Below are 21,568 nucleotides of genomic sequence, written 5' to 3'. Positions count from 1 at the left end.
AGAAAGCACTAGGTTGGCAGGAGGCTATTGCTAATGCATCTAGAGAAGGAACTGATCATTTTGGCTAAAGATCAGAAAATGTGTGCTTATGGGGGGGGGATTTATAAAAAGAGCGTAAGAACAATCGATTGCTTTTAGACTAGTGTAATTGTAGTAGCTTACTGCAAAGAATCTTGGGAATTAAAATATGCAGAGCATATTCAGATCTGTATTGTCCTTCATGAAACTAGCCCTCAGGATTTCCTAAGGAAACCAAATGATTTAGCAATCCCATGAATATTTGTCTACTCAGAAGTAAGGCACATTGACTTCAGTGAGACTTATTCACAGGTATAGGTGCATAAGAATGCAGCCTTAAACCAATCTGTGTCTGTAGTGCGCAGACACTCAAAACTGTATGGAACTGGAAGTTTTTATACAATGGTTGCCCAAGTTAATCTTTGCACTGATTCTGGCTCTAAGACTGAGCTGCCTTGGGAGTGTGTGTTTTGCAATAATCATGACAATATTTGCACTACTTTCCTTGACTGACTTTTATTTGTGTGTATAATGTATAATGAATGAAAATATTGAGATAAATAAAACATTTTTTTGAACATCTGTATCAGTGCTTCTTAAAACAATTATTTCACATCCAATCAAGTCACTGTTAGTTTCTGCTCTCTTCACTGTGCAGCGAAGTGCTTGTCACAAGACAATGTTTACATTCCACAGTCAGAGCACTGTTGGGTTTTCCCACGGGAATGGGAAGCTGGATGTGACGTACACTGGTTTCCTGTTTCTCTCCTGTTTCTCTCGGTGTTCAAGGAGAAGGGTGGTTGCTTCTCTGCTCCCGCAGAGGCAAGATGCATGTTTGTAAATTCTCTACAATGAACTGAAAATAAAGCAACTTAAAGCATGTGGCACGTACTATTCGTCATTCCGTTGTGCAATAGGACTCTGCTATATCAACATTTGGTTCCGGGCCCAGAAAGACGTAAATCAAACTGAGGATTAAAGACTCCAGCGATCGAGTCGGAATGCCGGCAGAGGTACAGAGGAACGGATCGCGTTATCTGCTCTGCGCGTCGAGTTTGATTGATGAAGGTATGTGCTCATGCTGCCCGGAGCAGCCTGGCAGCCTGCCAGCTCCTAGTTTATGGTTTTATGGCTGGACTTTGAACCTTTAAAGCCGTTTTGCCGCGTTAAAGGCAGAGGCTCTAAAGGCACAAGCTCACAGGCTTGGATGGCTGGGAAAACGAAAGTACTTTTACAAGTGCTTTTGGCTGTAGCTGCAGGACTGTGACGCAGCTCGTTTTAAGCAGCAGAAATGGTTAATGCAAAGCTGGTTGATGCTTTTGGGATTCCTAAGCTCAATAAGAATAACTACACGGAGTGGGTGATTTATGCAGAGGCAGTTCTGCGGAAAGAAGGTCTGTTTAATGTTATTACAGACAACCCCCCAGCTCCAATTACAGCTGATTGGAATGCTAAGGATTCCAAAGCACGGGGAACGCTTACGTTGATAGTATCCCCAGAAGAGCTCTGTCTGTTGCGTGGAAAGACCACAGCCAGAGAAATCTGGGACACTTTAAGACAGGCTCACTTGAGGACAGAGGCTGGTTCCTCAATGTACTATTATGCCAAGCTGCATGATATGGCTCTTGCTGAAGGTGGAGATGTGCGTAAACACCTGATGGAGATGCAAAATCTGAGACATGAGTTGCAACAGGGAGGACTCAACTTTCCAGAGGCTGTGTATTCCTTCATGATACTACATTCTTTGGGTCCAAGTTGGGAGTCCGTTGCCACTCAGATTGCTGTTCAACCAACTGCTCAGCTCACAGTAGCTTTTGTTACTGCCATGATCCAGAATGAAGCAGATTGCCGGGGTGCTAGCTGCATGGGTATGGGGGAGTCTTCACAGACGTCATCCCAGAGTGCAGTGGAACCACCAGAGGGCGCCAAAGCTTTGAAGGCAGTGAAATGCTACTTGTGTGGACGTCTAGGCCATATGAAGAGGGAATGCAAATATCCCAAGGCCAAGACAGAGCAGCGCAGCGGAAGTTCATCGCGTGGAAAAGGCCAAAGCAAAGGCAAAGGTCCGGTCTCCAGGACAACGCAGCACAAGGCAATGGTCTCACGCTTCACTCCAAAGGTTGCAAAGGTCCAGAAGACGTCTAGATCTTTCTTCGTTGTTGATTCAGCAGCTACCCACCACATGTGCAACGATAAAAGACTGTTCGTGTCTTTTACACCGCAGGAAGGTGCGATTCACCAGGCGGATGACCACACGATCCCCAGTCAAGGCTACGGAACTGTTGTTCTTCACAGTTTGGACTTAGAGATACATGATGTACTTTACGTTCCAGATGCCACACACAATCTACTCAGTGTGATGCAGCTGAATGAACGGAACATTGACGTTTCCTTCAAGAACAAGAAATGCACCATCACAAAGAAAGACGATTATGTATTGCATGCTGAATGTGTTGATCGTTTGTTTGTTTTGTATTATGATGATGTTGTGCAGAATGAGACTTGTTGCATTGCAGGTTCTAACAAAAGTTTGCATGCAGGATGTATTCATGATTTTCACCGAAAATTTGGTCATTTGCATTTTGAGGCAGTATCTAAAATGCCTACCTTGGTTGAAGGTATGACTATTAAACCCTGCAGGTACCACATGAAGTGCAAGGCATGCGCAGCAAACAAGGTGAAAATGGCTGCGAAAGGTAAGGTGTCTAGTAGGCAAGCTACAGAACCATACCAGGTTGTTCATGCTGATTTAGTTGGTCCACTATCGCCCTCTTTGGGTGGCAATAGGTTCTTCATGGTTCTCATTGATGCATTTTCTAGGTATATTTACGTGTACAATCTCAAGCAGAAATCAGAGGCTTTTCCAAGGTTCAAGGAATTCTGTGCTTGGTTAGAAAATGTGCATGGCAAGAAGATAAAAATTCTTTTCACAGATCGCGGGGGAGAATTCACTTCTCAGCAGTTTGAAGCTTTTCTGACTGAGAAAGGAATTCAACACGATTTGTCCAGTCCTCGCTCGCCATGGCAGAATGGGCTTTGCGAAAGGGCAAATCAAACATTGCTTCAAGGGTTAAAGACCTTGCTGCATGATGCAAATCTTCCAGAGAGTTATTGGGCCGAAGCTCTCTCATGTTTTCTTTACAGTTACAATCGCAGGTTATCTTCAGCGATTGGTTGTACCCCGTATGAGAAGATGTTTGGTAAGAAACCATACATCAAACACATGAGAATATTTGGTTCAGACATGTGGATTCATTCACCACAAAGCTCCAAATTAGGTAAACGTGGATTGCATGGTATCTTTCTAGGATATCAGAAAGGTTCTTACAGAATAATGATGACTGACTCTAAGACAATTAGGCTCACAAGAAGTGTTGAGTACAATGCCAAGTGGGGGGAGAACGTGGGAATTTTCCAATGTTATCCTGATGACAGTGATGAGACTGAGGATAAGCAACAACAACCCACACCCACTGATGAAGGTTCTGATTCTGAGTCTGAAACTGAATCGGATAAGTCAGAGGATTTCAAGAGTGCGAAAGCCTCTATGCGACCCTCTGAAAGCTCTGATCAGGAATTGGAAGAACCATTGTTCACAATAGGTCACTTTTCTCCTAAGAAGGAAGAGGAAAGTGTTGAAGACCAAAGGCTGATTCGCAGGTCACAAAGAGCCACAAAAGGCAGACCTCCAAAGAGATTTGCTGATGAGTTTGCTAAAACAGCAGTAGCAGCTGTTAAAAGCTCCAAGAAGGTATTTGAACCTTCAAGTTTCCAAGAAATCCAGGATTTGGATTCTAAGGAAGCTGAGCCATGGTTAAATGCAATGAAGGCTGAGCTTGATTCCTTAGAAAGGAACAAAACATGGGAGCTAGTTCCAGTAGTTCCAGGAATGAAACTGCTTGGAAGCAAATGGGTCTTCAAAGCGAAGACTGATCAAAATGGCAAGATAGTCAGACACAAAGCCAGATTGGTAGCCAGAGGTTTTGCACAGGTACCAGGTGAAGACTACCACGAGACCTACTCACCCACGGTGAGGTATGAGAGCATTAGGCTTATGCTCAAGCTAGCTGCAGAGGAGAATCTACACATTAGTCACCACGATGTAAATACAGCGTTTTTGTACGGATCTCTGGGTGAATCACTTTATATGCATCCACCTGATGGCGTACAGGTAAAACAGGGATTTGTTTGTGCTCTGAAGAAGTCCCTTTATGGTCTCAAACAAAGTGCACGGTGTTGGCACACAAAACTCACTGAAGCATTGTTTTCTCTAGGTTTTAAGCAAGGGAAAGCTGATCCATGTGTGTTTGTCAAAGAGGAGGGGCAAAAGAAGCTGTATTGTTTGTTTTATGTTGATGATATTTTATTCTTTTGGAAAGATGTCACAATGTACAATAATGCCCTAGCTCAACTGAAAGAGCACTTTGACATGAAAGATCTTGGTGAGGTAAACAACTACCTATCTCTGGAAATAGAGAAAGATCAAAGTGGTAACATTCTAGTACACCAGTCACGGAAAATTGCTGATGTGTTAAGCAAACTGAACCTGATGGATGCTAACCCTGTAGACACACCGATGACAACAGGTTATCAGGTAGAAGACACTGAAGAAGCATTTTCTGACACTACACTGTACAGAAGTGTGCTAGGCAAACTAAACTTCATTGCCAGATGTTCAAGACCTGACATTGCTGTTAGCTGTAATTTGCTAAGCAGACAAGTTAACAATCCTACTGTTAAGGATTGGAAAGCTCTGAAACGCATAGCACGCTATCTGAAGGGCACTATGCATTACAGACTGAGATTTAACAATCAGAAGTCTGGTGGTCTTGAGATTTTTGCAGATGCAAGTTTTGGAAGTGACACTACAGACAGGAAAAGTACGTCTGGAGTTTGCTACATGTACAATCAGGGTCTGTTTGATTGGTCATGCAAGAAGCAAACAACAATTAGCTTAAGTACTTGTGAAGCTGAACTGAATGCACTGTCTTATTCACTTAAGGATTGTGAATGGTTGTTACAATTGTGCAAAGACATGAAAATTCCTGTCAAATGTCCAGTCCAGGTTTACCAGGACAACAAAGCATGTTTGGCTTTGCTGAATTCAGAAGGTTGTAAGCAAAGCACGAAGCACTTGCAATTGAAGGTGCAACATGCTAGGGAATATATTCAGAAGGGACTCGTAACGGTGTCCTATATGCCAGGTAATGAAATTCCTGCTGATGTATTGTCCAAGATTGTATCAAGGGATCAACACTGTACCTATGTACAGAAGTTGGGTTTGTACTGATATTGTACGAACACGCTGCCCAGTGATGTTCACAGAAAGGGGGAGGATGTTAGTTTCTGCTCTCTTCACTGTGCAGCGAAGTGCTTGTCACAAGACAATGTTTACATTCCACAGTCAGAGCACTGTTGGGTTTTCCCACGGGAATGGGAAGCTGGATGTGACGTACACTGGTTTCCTGTTTCTCTCCTGTTTCTCTCGGTGTTCAAGGAGAAGGGTGGTTGCTTCTCTGCTCCCGCAGAGGCAAGATGCATGTTTGTAAATTCTCTACAATGAACTGAAAATAAAGCAACTTAAAGCATGTGGCACGTACTATTCGTCATTCCGTTGTGCAATAGGACTCTGCTATATCAACAGTCACTAGAAAGAAACATGGCAATTCAAGCTGTTTATGATAGAACAAGTTTATCTAAAAAATGAGTCAGTTTAAGCAAAATTAGTGTAGATTAAGAGGGGAAACGATTATATTATACATTAATTTACATGCCAGTAAATCCATTTTTAGAATTTACGTCTCAGAAGTCAAGAAAGAATGACATTTAGTTGTCTGGTTTTGAAATGGACAAGCAAGGAGCAACTTGTTTAGGGTCAAAGATCACGTTAGAATATCACAGACCAGCGTGGCGTTATCACATGCAGGTGCTTGTGATTACAACCGAACCTGAACTCGTAAGCTGGTTGTTTTTACTAAAATCTTTTAGTGCCATGAAGCTGAACCATAACATAGTAACAAACAGCCTGCTGGATTAGACTGGTGGCCTATCTAGCACAGCATCACAGTGGCCAACCAGATGCCTATGAGATATGCACAAGCAGGTTCTGAGTGCAATAGTACACTCCTCTCTTGTAGATTTCAGCAACTGATATTCATAAGCATGCCATCTGACTGCACTAAAGCTATAATAATTAGGTAACATGATTCGAAGCTCAGGAGGTTTTAATCTTCCAACCAGAGCAAGAGGCGGAAAAGCATTCCCAAGAACCTTACTGGTGAGTAAGAAAGAGGAGCTAGAGAGTTCTGGGATTGGTAATTCTTGATTTACCAGAGGTTTGCCTAGTGCCCGTGCTACCAAAACTCAGGAATTTGGGCCTTCATGGTTGGATTTTCTGGCCTTTGCTTTTAGTGTTCCAACTTTCAGTTGCATGTGGAAGGATATTTTTGTTGTTGGTTGATTGCTATGAACACTCTTGGTATTACAAGTTTATTTAAAAAATTATTTATTGAATGTATTTTTACTTTCTCTTTGAGATTCTCCAGTAAAAAGCAATGAAAAAACTGCTTGTATGAGCAGGAAAACACAGGAGCCAATTTATCAAAACTGGATCAATTTGCAAACTCTAAAAATGTATATTGCAAAAAAATAATGCAACTCAATTTTCAACTGGAAACACCTGACTAATTGTAAGAAGCAAATGTACTTTGTCAAAGCAAGACCTCTAAAAGCCTTGTGGTTTCCACAAGGTTATTTCTTCAGTTAAGACTTAATCAGTACCCTTTACATGTTACACCGTTTGCATGGGAGGTGCATTTTCATGGACTCAACAGCCCTGCTGTCATTTAAAAATGTTCTTGCTTTGGCAATCACTAGCCCACAGGACATAATGCAAGGGTGTTGCAAAAGCTTCTTACTTATTTAAGCAGCACCCAAGTTCAAGTATACAACTTTTCCTAAGATGAAGCTAATGTGGCAAAAAAATTCATACTTCCCAGCGTACAATGAAATATTTTATTCAAGAGAATTTCCCTCATTGCAGTGAGATTTTCTTTAAAAAAAAGGAGGGCAAAAAAAGTATTGGGAATTTACTAGCTCAAATTTCCATGTCATGAATAAGCAATTCAAGAACATGAGATCCTACAGCTTTTCCATCTTTTATCTTTCCTGCGGGCTACCCCACAAAACGTGTTGCACTTTCATGAGGCAAGAGGATCGTCAAGTATCTGGCAGCTCAAACGCTAAAACTGGGTAAGTCCAAAAGCATCACATGTATTTAGGAATGCATACTGATTGCTTCCAACCAAGATAAGAATTTATCTCCTTCACTGAGGCAAAGTTGTCTCCATGAGGAACATTTATTCCTGTGGAACCAAACTTTGAAGCTGCGTTAAGCAAAAAGGACAGAAGGTAGTCATGAAACAGCATCACCACATAAATCGTGAGTGGCAATCCTAAGGCCTGAGGGAGGAATACAGCCACACACCCCTCCAGGCTTCTCTACTCAGTCAGTGAGACTCTACACCAGCCTCAAGTGCTTTTTTTCGCAGGAGGGAATCCTTGAATTGGGATACTGCCTCTTGCTTAACCAAATGGAGGGTGGATGTTTGTGGGGAAACCTGACTTGCATAGCCTACTGTACACTGGTGCCCACCCATTTTGCCATTTGGTCCCAAGGTTCCCCTTGGCTTTTAAGAGACGTGTCATTTGCTGCTCTTCCTTACAAGAACCCTTGATTATTACGGCTTTAGGAGGAGGGAAAGTGGTTATTACAGAGCAGCATGCTCTAGGGGCAGAGCGTTCCAAACTTGTTAGACATGTATCATTTCATGACACAGGAATTCAGTTTTACTAGCAAACCAGAAGTTAAACTAACCCTTTTCCAGTCCCAGGAGGAGCGTGGGGAGCATTTGCATGACGCATCCGGACACTGCAGCCAACACACTAACGTGTCACAAAACAAGAGTTTGGAAAGCTCTGCTCTAGGGCAACCACTGACTGGGAATAGGACTGTTAGCTGGTATATTACTACATTTCCTCCAAGAAGCCAAAGTTGGAACACCCAGTACAGTACCCACCTTTTCTACTGAAGGGAGGTTAGGCTGAGAGCAGAATGACTGACTCAAGGTGAATGTGGTGGTTGAACGGGGATCAAACCTGGCTTCACAATTCTAATCCAACACTCTAGGCACACCACATATGAATCAGACTCCTAGGAAAAATGGGGAAGACTTGAGTAGATAAATGGGTGCGTTATAAGCAAGATGCAGTGGAAACAACAAAGGTCCTTGCTTTAGAAGTATAACCAGTAACACCACTTTGTTGGCACTGATTTAAGGGAGAGGAAGAAAGCTGCCTACAATGTCTGTCAGTGGTTCTCTCCCATCTCTGCATTGAGATGGCAGGGACTAAACCAGGCGCCTTCGGCACGCAAAGCAAAAGTTCTACCGCTAAGCTATAGCTCTTCTGTAATGGAGCACACAGAGACTGGTGCTGATAGGTTTGCCTGGCAGCTTGCTTGCCTATTGTGTGCTAAGGACTAAAGGACAGCACCTCAACATGGATGTCAACACTGTATGTTGACTGGTGTGTTCTGTACATGAGTGAGGAAGGGTGCCATCTGTGAAGGGTGGGTGGTATTTCAGCTGGCAGGGCAGTGGTGTCGGAAGTAGAGGATCCCAGCTAGTTCTGCCAGTGTAAATTTTGGTTGTGAAGAGAGTAAACAGATCTAGGCTAAGGTGAAAGGGAATGGCTCAGTAATGGAAGCAGGTGCTGCTTGAGGTGAGGAACTTTGTAGATATGACTAAATATTTTGAAAAGTCACAGCATTTATAGAAAATTTTATTCATTGTTTTTAAAAGATGGCATGTCAAGTCATCAAGCACAAGGAAAGAAAGATTAAACAGAAAATACCTGGGTTATATATGGCAAAAGGTTCTTTTACAAGAACATTCAATCTAAAATGTCCTTTTTCTATAGACTTTTTAATGTCTACAGTTCCACAGTTGCAGACATGAAACAGCAATTGCCCTGAATAGAGATGTATTTCCCAATTTAAAAAAAATACCCAATTACAAGACATTTGTACTGACAGTAAACACAGAACAAAAGTAATATATTTAAGCATTTAATGTGCCTTTTTTATCAAGGTAGGTGAGAGATTGTGTGTATCAAAACAAGCACTGTACGGCTATCGTTTAATATGGTTTACTTGAACCTACAGGGACACAGGTAAGAAACATTTTCATGAACAGAAGGATGGAGTATGTGTGCATTATAATAAACCAAGTTTGTGTTCAACCAACAGATGAGGATCTCCCATTACTTCACTCTGTGCCGGATCTGGAAAACAGGTTTAATATTTTAGTAATCCACAACTTTGAAAGAACAAGTATCAGCATGCAAGATACAACTTTTAACTAAGTGCAGCAGAAGGCTTGCTATTTGCTCCACACAACCCCCTGCACCCCACATGAACTGAAAACAGATCAGCACACCTCTAATTAACTGTTCACGTAGGAGGGTTGGGAATGAGGGCCTGGACAGAGGCCAGTGTTTTCTCCCTTGGCAACAGGTGATAAATTCTAACTAAACCTTTTATCAGCAGTGGAGATCTCATGCGAGCCCTGGATTGTACTCCTGAAGACAAGTTGTTTCCGCTCTTTAAATTCTGCATAGGCACTTGCTTGGGCTCACCCATGTAAGAAAAGCCCTTCTGTATCAGACGAAAGGCCTATTGAGTGTCTCCTGTTTCCTCACAGCAGCCAACCAGGCACTGCTGCCTATGGGAAGGCTACAGGCAGGTCATGAGGATCCCAGGTTACAGTGTGAAGGCACACCAGGCCACCATCTTGCTGAAGCTAAGTAGGTCTGGGTCTGCTTAATGCTTAGATTGGAAGCCACATATATGTATTCTTGGAATTCCATGAAAAAAGTATGGTGGGATATAAATGCACAAAAATACAGTTGTTTCCCAACTGCAACAGTCATGTGTAGCACATGGCTACACAGTGGGAGTCCAGCATGTGAAAAGTGGTTTTCATATTGGTGCAGCAACCTTTGAACAGGGCCTGAGGTTTAGAGATGTCTTGTGATCTTTACAATCCATTTTCTTCCCTGTAGCTTTAAAAAACTAGAATTTTCCCAATTTTTTGGAATTTTCCTTACCGTTCAGAATATCTTCGAAACCAATGCAGTCATAGTTGCCTTTCAAGATATCCAAGGACAGGTTAGAACTATTAAGGAAAGGAAGACGCTGGGCCTATAAAGTACAAGAGTTGGTCAGGGAGATTTCGTTCAACAAATAAACTGTGCATGCGTAATTACTACCCAAATGAGGGACCTTGAAGATCATCTATTCCAACCCCCTGCAATGCAGGAATATGCAGTTGTCCCATAGGGGGATCAAACCCACAACATTGGTATTATCAGCACCACGCTCTAACCAGCTGAGCTATCCAGGTCTGCTATAGTTGTAACATGAAGCCTTGCTTGATCATAAGTACAATCTTCTATGTGTCTACAGAGAAGAAAGACCTGTTGAGTTCAATGGTGCTAGTTTATAATATACCTACCGTATTTTTTGCACCATAACACTCACTTTTTTCCTCCTAAAAAGTAAGGGGAAATGTCTGTGCGTGTTATGGAGGGAATGCCTACGGGTGGCATGCCTACGGATTTTCCTCCTCTAAAAACTACGTGCGTGTTATGGTCGGGTGCGTGTTATAGAGCGAAAAATACAGTATTTATGCCGACTTAACTGAATAAACTGATAATGGTTAATTAACTAGTGGTGCAATCCTATGTGTTATTACCTACAAATAAGCCTCTTTGAATACTGTGGGGCTTACATCCAAGTAAACATACACAGGATTGTGATAAAAGATTAATCAAGTGACAGTCCTACGTGACAAGATGATTATGAGGAAAATGACTCAGATCTTCCCCTTTATCTCCACTACCCCCAGGTTCAAAAGGGTTAACTCCTGGGCTTTCTCAGTTCAAATGAATCACTGACGTTACAGTGGTTTTAAGTCTTAATCATTAAAACCAGTAAGAAGCTCATGCTATTTTATCAGGTGCTTTTAAAACATTATGCTGGGGAAAACAAATTACTGAAAACAAATGAAAAAGCATACCTGCTTCACTGCTTTGAATTCCATTTGCAGCTTCAGCGGTGCATGCAGCCCTTGAATATTTCTCAGAGTAGAAAAATTCATCTTATCTTGATTCAATGAAAACTACAAAACAAAGTGTTAATATACTTGTGTTCTAGAACAATTGGGGAAATGTGACTTCCCTTGTTAAAAAATGTTTATAATGCTTCACATAAACGTATTTTCCTAGCTTACTTTAAATACTTCCACTCACAGAAAAACTAGAATTTATACGCACCCTTATCAATCCACCACAACATGCTGTTTCTGGCAAATGGAGTACATCTGACTCCACCTCATGGTGAAAGTAAAATACTGCCAAATAACCCCATCCCATTCATGTTAATCTTAAATGAATTACTTTCAGTACTGAAGGAATGCTAACATCTGACTAATTACAGAAGGGTGTGTGAGAGAGGGAGAGGTGTGTTTATTTGCCATCTTATAGATGCTTGAGTGATCCATCCATCCAAGCCCATTGTGGGAGCATTCCAAACCCAAGATCCAATGAAATGAGAGGAGTTTGGAATGAGCAGGTCTGACTCATCCTGGCTCAGCTGGAGATATGCTGGCCTAAATTCTCTATTCCGCATGAGGCTGAAGTAAGTCCTGAAAAGGGGCTGTTCCTGGGAAATGGCAGGATGGGGAAGGAGGAGACTGACCCATATTCTGAGCTCCATTCAGCTCAGTCATGTGACCTAACAACCCACCATAAGTTACACTGACAAAAAGGGTGGTAAGTAAAGGCATTTCAAAAGATTCTTTTGCTTCTTCCAGGCTCCACTGTTGAACAGAGTATGTAAACAAGAAGAAAATATTCATGCATGTTTGAGCCTTTGTAGAGATTCGAGGATAAAGGCAGATAGCCTCTATGCTTCTGCCTCATGACATCTCCCTGTTTCAACTTTCCTTTCCTTACTGAGTCACTTATCAACCCAACCGTCTCTCTCTCCCACATTCATCATTGTGGCTGCTAACATTGTGTTCCTCGTGCTGCAAACATGCATTTATTTTCCCCCTTCAAATCTCTTTTCAAGACCCTCTGTTAATATACATCAATTTATGAACTACAATAACCACATGATTTCTGTGCCATCTCCTATGCCACCCTTCTGTACTGCTCATCATGCACTGTTCAACCAGCTTGGATCTGCCCTTTCAAGATGGGTTGAAAGCTTTCCGACAGGGAAGACCTCCAACTGAAAATGCAATCCCATACATTGATCAGAAGTCCCACCAATCCCAACTGGGCTTACTCCTATGAAAGTAGCTTTGGGAGCACAGCCTTTAGGTTTCAGTTCTGCCCCCAAAACACAGCAGGTGCCAAGTGTTAGAAAAGTATCTGTCCTGTAAAATTAACAGTTTTCTATCCACTGTTAACTGAAAAAGTGTATAGTATGGCTACGTCACACACATATTTAACTTGCATGATTTTAACTATACATGGGCAACACAGGGATGTTCTTGTGAAATCTCACAGGCAGTTGGACTGTCCCCTGAGAGCATCCCTAACACTTGGCTGTTTTTCCGCCAAGTAACTCCAAGCAGATTTAGCACAAAAAGAGATTTTAAGCTCTTGTCCTTGTTTCCCAGGCAAGGCCCACTTAGTGCTCTGGCTCTAGGATTGACAGGAGTTCTCTCTTTCTCTTCTCCTCACCAGCTACCTTACCCTCAACGGCTAGCTGTGGGGCAAATCCAATGGCAACACAGTGGCTGCACATGGTTTTCACATATGCACAGTACCTCTGACATGAGATATGGGGCAACTTGCGCTGTTTACAGTCCACGGTCTAAAAAGATGAAGTGTACTTACATTTTTCTCTGATAGTTCCAAAGGATGAACAGGGAAAAGTTCACTCTTCACATTTGTAAAGCTATAAAAACAATGTACAGTATTAGTACTGCAACTTTTATCTCAAAGTATCATTCACAAAATATTTTGGATAGCAATTCCAGGTAGAAGTTTTGTGGCTCTCAAGTCTGGAATTAATGGCATAGAATACATAAAAGAACTATTCTCTCTTCTTTAGTAGGGTGGAAGTAATGATACCAGCTATGTGTGTGCAGGAAACAAATACTGTAAAGTCTAATGCCTGTTTGCATATTCTCTTGGAAGTGAGTCTCCCTATCTACAGTGGGGCTACTATTTTTTATTTATTTAATTTTGTATACCACCCTTCATTCAAGGCTTGCTGGGCAGTTCAAAAAATAAAAATACAAAATTAATCATAAAATACATAATAATAAAAACAAAAACAAACCAGTAGCACCCCACATCCAAAAAACACATTTAAAAGGCCAGAAAGGTTTTTGCCTGACACCTAAATATATGCAATGAAGGTGCCAGGCGAGCCTCTTCAGGGAGAGCTTTCAACAAATGGCCAGCCACCACCAAAAAGGCCTGTTTTCACTTTGCCACTCCCCGAGCCTCTCATGTAGGGGGCACATGAAGAAGGGCCTCAGATGATGATCAAAGGCTCTGGGTCAGTTCGCGTGCAGAGGAATGAGTTGTCAACTTTGGCTTTAGTTTAATGTATAATAAAACTTTTTACCTTTCTTATTTTATAGGCAAAACAAAATGAACAGTCACCACACTCAACCTGAGTACAACTACGTGTCAGCCTTAGCAATGATTTTTGCATTCTTTTTCAGGGATCTGCGCCAGAACAATATAAATTCCCCAAAAAAATAAACCAATAGAACAAACCCAGAGTAAGATGAACATTTACATTTTCAGCAATGCAAAATATTGAAGCTTAAAACTGTACAGTTCACTTAGTTGTTTTTTTAAAAAAAACCTCTGGTAGTTGACACTGTTCTGAGTCAAAAACTAGTCCATTTGAAGCTATTTGATATGTAACAAACCTGCCCATAATGGCTAGGAACCATCTGATTTTAAAATCTTCTGACTGAGCAGCTAGAAAATTATGTAATGAATTAGAACCTTTCTCTAAGTTAATTGTATATAGGGCAATACAGGATATACTATGCTTTGATTGAGCCCAATTCATCTTCGATCTGGCCTTATTCATATATTATTTGCTTGCTTTTTTCCAGAACGATGAAGTCAAAGTGACTTAAAAACAAGTGTAAAAACAAGAGAAAAAGAACCTAAAATGCTCAGATATAATATGCATTACGCAGATAGTAGTTTATTGCCCTACTGAATAAGTTACTGGTCAGATATTGTGTAAGTATAATTTGCAAATTGAAATTCACATCTCAAAGGAAAAATAGAAAATTTACAGGGGTAAGCAGCCCTTTTATGTTCAGATTTACATTTAATATACCCATATACCCATCCAAGGACTCAGAATTCATCATGCATTCAAAGTCCGCTTTGGCATCTTAAGGAAAAATTACATAATGGATCTTCTGCTCAGGAATATCCAGAGATGACATTACAGGGGAAATTGAATAGTTCAACAAGAAACTGTTGCAGCATTGTGCAAGGACCTTGAAGCTTATCCACGAGAAGATCATCCGCTTTTGTATTTTTTCCTGTCTCCTATTTTAATGCTTCCAATGCTTTTTTGTTTATCTGTTTTTCAGGTGGTCTTATTTGTCTATCTTTATGACAATTCTGGAAGGTCCCTTGAGTTAGAAAGGCACGGCATATTTTCATTAAAAGGGTTGTGTGTTGAGTCCCCTGCTCTACACTATCTATACGTATGACTGTACAGCCATCTCCAGCAACAAAATCATCAAGTTTGCTGATGACACTACGGTGGTAGGGCTCATTTCAGGAGGGGATGAGTCCGCCTATCGGGACGAGGTGGAGCGGCTCTGTGTTTGGTGTGGAGAGAACAATCTGGCTCTTAATACGGCTAAGACCAAGGAATTGGTGGTGAATTACAGGGAAAAAAAAGGCGGACATTCAGCCCTTGTATATCAACGGGGAACGGGTGGAGAGGGTGGCGGAATTCAGGTTTTTGGGAGTAGCTATCGATCAGGGCATGACTTGGAGCGCACATACCACTGCTCTGGTGAAGAAGGCCCAGCAGAGAATTTATTTCCTCAGACTTTTAAAGAAGAACAATCTGAGTGAGAGACTGCTGGTGTCCTTCTACCGAGGCTCCATAGAGAGCATTCTTACATACTGTATTTGTGCTTGGTTCTCCAGTTGTACAGCTAGGGAGAGGAAGGTGCTCCAGAAGGTCATAACCACAGCCCAAAGGATTATTGGTCATCCTCTCCCATCTTTGGAAGAACTGTACGGTTCCCGTTGTCTTAGGAAAGCAAATAACATCCTGCAGGATTCATCTCACCCGGGACACTGTCTGTTTGCACTACTGCCTTCTGGCAGAAGATATAGAAACATCAAGTCTTGCTTTTGTTGTCTTGCTTTTGTTGTTTTAAGGGATGGCATCCAATTTCGTTGCACTTTGTGCAATGTTGCACTTGTGTAATGACAATAAAGAATCTATCTATCTATCTATAAACAATGGCGGACAATTTTTCTGAAACAAAACTTGATCACCACTGTAGTGTTTACTCTGCAGTGTCTCCACGGAAGCATGCATGCTGCTCGCATGGTGTTTTGGTGATGTCCAACAAGCCTGACAAAAGTCCAGTATAAACAAGCCATGTCCCCAGAGAAGGTTCTTAAAATATCTACAACATACAGGGGAGCAGAGCAAAATTTATTTAACTGATAATCAGGAAGGAGCTCCCTGGATGCAGATAGTATAAATGACTGTCTTCTTCTGCCTGCATTCTTTCTGTGGTTGCAAAATATCCATTACATAAATGAGATAATAGCTTGGAGAAATTGTGCAGGGTATACATTTTAAATTGCCAAAACTGTAAGGGTATATTGCAGGTTTAAATATATAAATTCAGATTTGTTTGATGCCACATGTGAGGAAATCACAGGGACAATGTAAAAAAAAGATTAATTAGGACATTATTGTCCATCCTATCAATTATATTTGATAGCAAATATATAGCTCAACATGTTGGCTGTCATTTCATGAGACATTTCAAAGAAAGAGCTATGGTTTATTTTAACTAGTCCTAATGCCTTGCCTACGTATTTAGTGGAATGACTGCCCACATATATGCAGATGCACTGCATGCCTAATGCTGCCACTGAACAAAATAACACGACACGATGGTCAATAACAATGGCACTAAACACTATTTATAGACTAAATACAAATGATCAGAAACTGCAACCAAAGTCTCTAAATCTTCTTAACCAGTCGTGGAAGAATAATTCAATCTTGATCAATTCTTCATCAGCCAGACTTGTAAGAATTAATATGAGAAGGATGCAGTTCAATTTCTTAACAAGCCAATCTTACATGTAAGTAAATATAAACGCTGCAGAAAATATGTGCTGGATCAGTGCTCATGTGATACTGTGACTTCTCATATTAATTCTTACAAGTCTGGCTGATGAACTGATCAAGAATGGCTGATGAAGCATTGAACAAAACAGATTGGCTACCCTGAAACTCTGTTCTGGCGATAATTGGTGACAGATTATGTATATATCGAACTTTTGAATTATTCTACCGCAACTGGTTAAGAGGATTTAGAGACTTTGGTTACAATTTCTGATCATTTGTATTAGTCTATTAAAAGTGTTTAGTGCCATTGTTCTTGGCCATCGTGTTGTGTTATTTTGTTCAGCTTGTCTATACTGCAACACAGGGGTCTGTTTATGGATTAATGCTGCCACTGGTCTGTTTCGACAGAAGAGAGTTCTCTTCTTGTCAAGCCCAACCTATGAAAATGATTCTGCTCAGAGTCTCAGGGGAATGGGATCAGTTTCTAAATTCCACCTTCAAACTAGGCCAAACCAAGTTCACCCTGTTCCCACTATGTAGGAGCTCTGCCATTCACGTGGTCCCTTCATTCCATGAGGCAGGCTGCTGGGAAACTGCAGTTCTGTCTGCTTCTGGAGGAAGGAAGGCAAAGAGCTTTCCACCCAGTTCAAGAGGCTGAACTGGCTCCTCCACTTCAGGCAAGCAGGAAGCACCCTGGAGACGGACACAAAATCTTGGATGGATCCAGTTTTAGTTCCACAATTCTGTGGAAAGAATCTATATTTAAGGCTCCCACTGACAATAAATTTATGAAGACAAATAACCGGGTGTAACTTTGGAAGATCACCTCACGCAAATATTTAGTAAACAAATGTTTTGTATCTAAGGAACTGCCCAGCCCACGTGGGAGAGATGAGCTCCCTTTCCTTTTGAAGTCAGAGGTGCAGGGTGGGGACTACTCCTCTTACTGCAGTCCTTTATCCAAGATAGATAGAAGAGGTGGAGATGGCCTATTTGGGGCTCACCACCTTCCCAGGTAAGCACTGCTGCAAATTGATGGGATTGATTTGCGAGTGGGGAAGTGAGAGCTTCTTTTTCCTCTCTCCTCTCAACAGTCTTGACCAAGCCACCTCTACACAACCCACTGGAAGAACAGCAGACCAAGGACACAATTCATTCAGGAGGCAGAGAAAAACCATTTCAAACACACTTTGGATCTCCGTCATCAAGGCACACAAGGAATTCACCAAAGTATTTCAATGGCTTTCTAGTGCTTACCCTCTATTTATCACATCACAGCTTTCAAATGCGCCAGCAGCTGAAAAATCAGAAACTGGAACACAGTCCTTCAGCTGAGATCCAAATGCTCTGGTATTCTGAAACAGAGATAAGTTACTATTAGGAATGTACAACTCAATAATGCTTTCAAAATGACTGCTGCTAGGTACATTTGTTTTCAAGGGGTAGAATTCAATTTTGTGCTACTATAAATGTTCCATCTGTGCAAGCGTTTCAGCTTGCTGGACAGAATGATTCCCAACTGCACTGTTCTGGGGGTGCTCCCAACTCTCCCAGCGCCAATGTTAGGGGGCATGGAGAGAAAGGCAAAATCCCTCTGTGCAAGCAGAAGACCTCGCACGGGGCTTCTTTGATGAATCCCACCCATGGGGTCTAATTTAGTAACTTTGTTAACTAGAGATCACACCAATCAAAATTTAGGCTACTTTAGAAGGCAGACAAGACCTGTAGAAAATAAAGAAATACATGTGTGTTGACTCCCAAAATTACTTCATCTACCAAATATGGACACAAATTTCAGTTTGGGGAATATACCCAGCCAGATGGGCGGGGCATAAATAATAAAATTATTACTATAATCCACTGTGATTTATTCTCAAACTGTCTATAAATGGCTTCATCATGGTGGTCCCCAATAACACTTACTTGCTGCTCATGGTATGTAAAAGAGTTTAAATCGAAATACAATCTCTCAGGTGTCTTGCATGTAAGTATTCTAATTTGCTGAACACTGCTTTGTTCTTCATTTTTTAAATACCACTCTGATGCTCTTGAAGTGGTCTTCTGACCAAACTCTCCAAAAGCAATTCTAATAATGGCAAGCCTTAGTCAACCAGACAGTTGCTAATGAAAATAAAAGCACTTTCCTACTAATCCCCAGGTGCCAATCTGCCGACCTGGTTTAGAAAAAGGCATTCTTCCATCAATTGTACAAAGCAGGTGGGAAGAGAAAAGTGAGCACTGTCAGGCCTTTTATATTGGGTACTCTGCTTGCCTCTTGATTTCATGAACATGCTTAAGAAATAAACATATGTTAATTCTGCAGAGATAAGAAAAATAAAGCAAAAGAAATAGTGGGTCTAAAATCAGCTTAGTTAATATTTGTAACACAGAGAGAACACTATTATTCTCCATTGTTCTGTCCAGCATATAAATTTCTTCTCTATGATCAGACTCTTAACACATTTTTGGAACTTTACATGCAGTTGTGAGCAGTTATTTACTATTAATAACACACCGCAGTAGACAAAAACCAGGAAAAAAGTCCACAAAAAAGGTGAGGGGATACATAACAGACTGATTTATGAACAGACATACAAACTGACGCAATATGGGCTACCGGACAGGAGACTGGACTAGAAGTCAGGATTCCAGCAAGTATAAGCAGCATTTCTGTTTCCTTTCCCACCATCAGCTTTTCTTGTTTATTTTAGTTGTACATTGTTTGTGTCTCTTGCAATCAGTCTGTATAGTTTTATGCACCACACACAATCCTGGCTGGAATCTCCAGGCGTTTCCTTTACACAAACATACACCTCCATTTTGCAAATATTTGGAGTGCATAAATTAAAAGCAAGCTGAATTATTACAGCACAGGGTCTGAAATTGGATAGATTAAGTAAATAAAAGGACTGAACTGCAGGAAATCCCTCCGACGGCGACACTGACACAACTGTTCTATTGCTTCCCTGTGGAAGTGAGATGTTTGCAAAGTAAGCCTGCAAAATCTTTGGGAATGGCCAGTAGACAGTGACCCAGCAACACTGGCAAATGAAGAGTAGGCCCATAACAAAGGAAATGTATTTTGTTGCTCTGGAGTGGGTTAATTTTTTCCCCTTAAAAATATTACACCATCCCTTAAGTTATGATGAAGCCAGGTGTCGATAGTGCATTTCAGCCCTGTACTTTCTACATCAATTGTGACAACTCTTTCTACCCATTACACCAATGGTGAACCCAAGCAACAACTTGTGTATGATAACAGTTACCCCACAATGCAATTCCTTTTTATCTTTAATTGGAATGTTTCTACCTGTGGCTGTTCTGTTTACCATTTCTTCTTGCTATAAATTTACATTATATGGATGTTTGTTATATTCTTCACTACACCTCACTGACAGCCTGGTGCTGGAAGAGTCAATATCTGTACTCTATTGTATAGAATTCGCCACCTGTAGTTCATGGTGAATACAAAGGAGGATGCCAGATGTATCTGACACCAGCTGATCTTTTTTCTTTCTCTGTGCTTTTGACAAAAGCCTACCACACAGAAATATGACTAGCGAAGAAAAAATTTACACCTCTTATCTCCATCTCAGGAAAAACCATACAGAAATTTAGCAAGTGATGCTTTTTTGGCACAGAGTGACTTGGTGGGAAGAGTTACAGATAGGTAGCCGTGTTGGTCTGCCATAGTCAAAATAAAAAAATTCCTTCCAGTAGCACCTTAAAGACCAACTAAGTTAGTTCTTGGTATGAGCTTTCGTGTGCATGCACACTTCTTCAGATACACTGCTTCAGATACACCAGTGTATCTGAAGAAGTGTGCATGCACACGAAAGCTCATACCAAGAACTAACTTAGTTGGTCTTTAAGGTGCTACTGGAAGGATTTTTTTTATTTTGGTGGGAAGAGTTTCACCAGCTACATTTATGTATTAAACCCACCCCATAGGCCCACACATAAAGAAAAAGGCTGCAATCCTACTCAAGGGCATTACTCCAGTAAATACAAATAGTGAGGTTGCTGAGTAAGTGTGATAAAAAGGGAAATCTGGACAAAGAGAAGCAAAACAGAAACTGGAACAAATTTTTTAAAAATAAATAAATCTCAAAGGGCACATCCAGGGCTGGATTTAGGTTTGATGAGGCCCTAAACTACTGAAGGTAATGGGGCCCTTTCTATGTCCAGCTGTCCTTTGTCAACAACAAATTGTCGGTTTTTTGTGTTGAATATATGCGGGGCCCACTGCTTACATCATAGGAGCCTACACAACACAAAACACTATTGCTGTATGTAGGTTTTTTTTTATTTTTCATCTTATATTTTGGAAATGTACATCCAGTTGTTGTTTTCCTTTTAATTTTTGGGGGGGCCCTAAGAGAGTGGGGCCCTAAGCTATAGCTTGTTTAGTTTACAAGTAAATCCGGCACTGGCGCATCCACTTATAGCAGCGTCCAGGCCATGAATTCCCAGCTCCCTCTTCACGGTGAAGACATGGGCACGTCTGGAATCCCGGGGAATTCGGCAGGCGGGAACCCCTTTCAGACAACGCATGTCGTGAGGGAAAGAGAGGGGGCTTCAATGCGAAGTATGCGGGGGGGGGGCGCATTTCTCATTAGGATCCACTCAGCCCGGCCGCGACTCGAGAGAGAGGAAGGGTCGCAGCTGAGTGAGGAGGGCACCCCCTTCGCACGCATGAAGCTCCGAGTTCAGTCCCCGGCACTTCCAGGTGGACCTGAAATCCCGGGGAGCCGCTGCCAGTCAGGGCGGACAATACCGAGCTGGGTGGACCAACGGCTCTGACTCGGCATTAAGGCAGCTTCCTATGTTCGTGAGGCGGAAAGAGATAGAGCGAGGACCCCCCCCCGGACTCCCTCCCCCGGCTATCGTGACGCCAGTTCGCCTGACGCCCCCAGGGTGACCCGGCCCCAAGACCACGTTCTTCCACTGAATGCCGCTTACCATCTTTGCACCGTCACCCGCTCCCTCTTCCTTCCGCCAGCTACGAGCGAGGGCAGTGACGTCGCGTGCGCGTGCGCACGGGATGGCTCTCGCGAGAAGTGTTAAAGCTCGGGCGGGAACGAGCGAGGGCCGCCGAGG

At 41.8% G+C, this 21,568-nt stretch overlaps 2 protein-coding genes and 1 long non-coding RNA gene across 3 annotated transcripts in view; 1 reads left to right on the top strand and 2 right to left on the bottom strand.

Annotated features, from left to right (window-relative positions):
* Positions 1 to 8,841: 8,841 nt before the first annotated feature.
* POMP (proteasome maturation protein) lies at positions 8,842 to 21,513 on the bottom strand. The gene is made up of 6 exons (XM_082220372.1): positions 21,431 to 21,513; positions 17,726 to 17,823; positions 12,988 to 13,048; positions 11,157 to 11,258; positions 10,186 to 10,279; positions 8,842 to 9,360 (listed from the first exon to the last, which is right to left on the bottom strand). Exons 1-6 carry the CDS (start codon positions 21,431 to 21,433, stop codon positions 9,293 to 9,295), a joined length of 426 nt encoding a protein of 141 aa, XP_082076498.1. The 5' UTR covers positions 21,434 to 21,513; the 3' UTR covers positions 8,842 to 9,292.
* LOC309531063 lies at positions 18,083 to 20,119 on the bottom strand. The gene is made up of 2 exons (XR_014219043.1): positions 19,779 to 20,119; positions 18,083 to 18,760 (listed from the first exon to the last, which is right to left on the bottom strand). It is a non-coding gene; the product is annotated as an uncharacterized lncRNA (long non-coding RNA).
* Positions 21,502 to 21,568, top strand: part of FLT1 (fms related receptor tyrosine kinase 1) — a 140,417-nt gene continuing 140,350 nt past the window's right edge. Inside the window, exon 1 of the mRNA XM_082220238.1 lies at positions 21,502 to 21,567. The gene's annotated coding sequence lies outside the window, so the exon portion shown is untranslated. The remainder of the gene's footprint in view (position 21,568) is intronic.

The sequence above is a fragment of the Podarcis vaucheri genome (assembly GCF_965113315.1).
Source record: "Podarcis vaucheri genome assembly, chromosome: 4".
Classification (NCBI taxonomy): domain Eukaryota; kingdom Metazoa; phylum Chordata; class Lepidosauria; order Squamata; family Lacertidae; genus Podarcis; species Podarcis vaucheri.
The sequence above is the reverse complement of the archived record's forward strand: the minus strand, read 5'-3'. Positions and strand labels throughout refer to the sequence as shown.

Excerpts from the sequence above, each read along its gene's own strand:
- POMP (XM_082220372.1), bottom strand. Across the intron at positions 13,049-17,725 it reads TGTGATGTGATAAATAGAGG|CTTTACAAATGTGAAGAGTG; the intron begins GTAAGCACTAGA and ends TTGTTTTTATAG. Across the intron at positions 11,259-12,987 it reads TGGAACTATCAGAGAAAAAT|TTTTCATTGAATCAAGATAA; the intron begins GTAAGTACACTT and ends TTTGTTTTGTAG.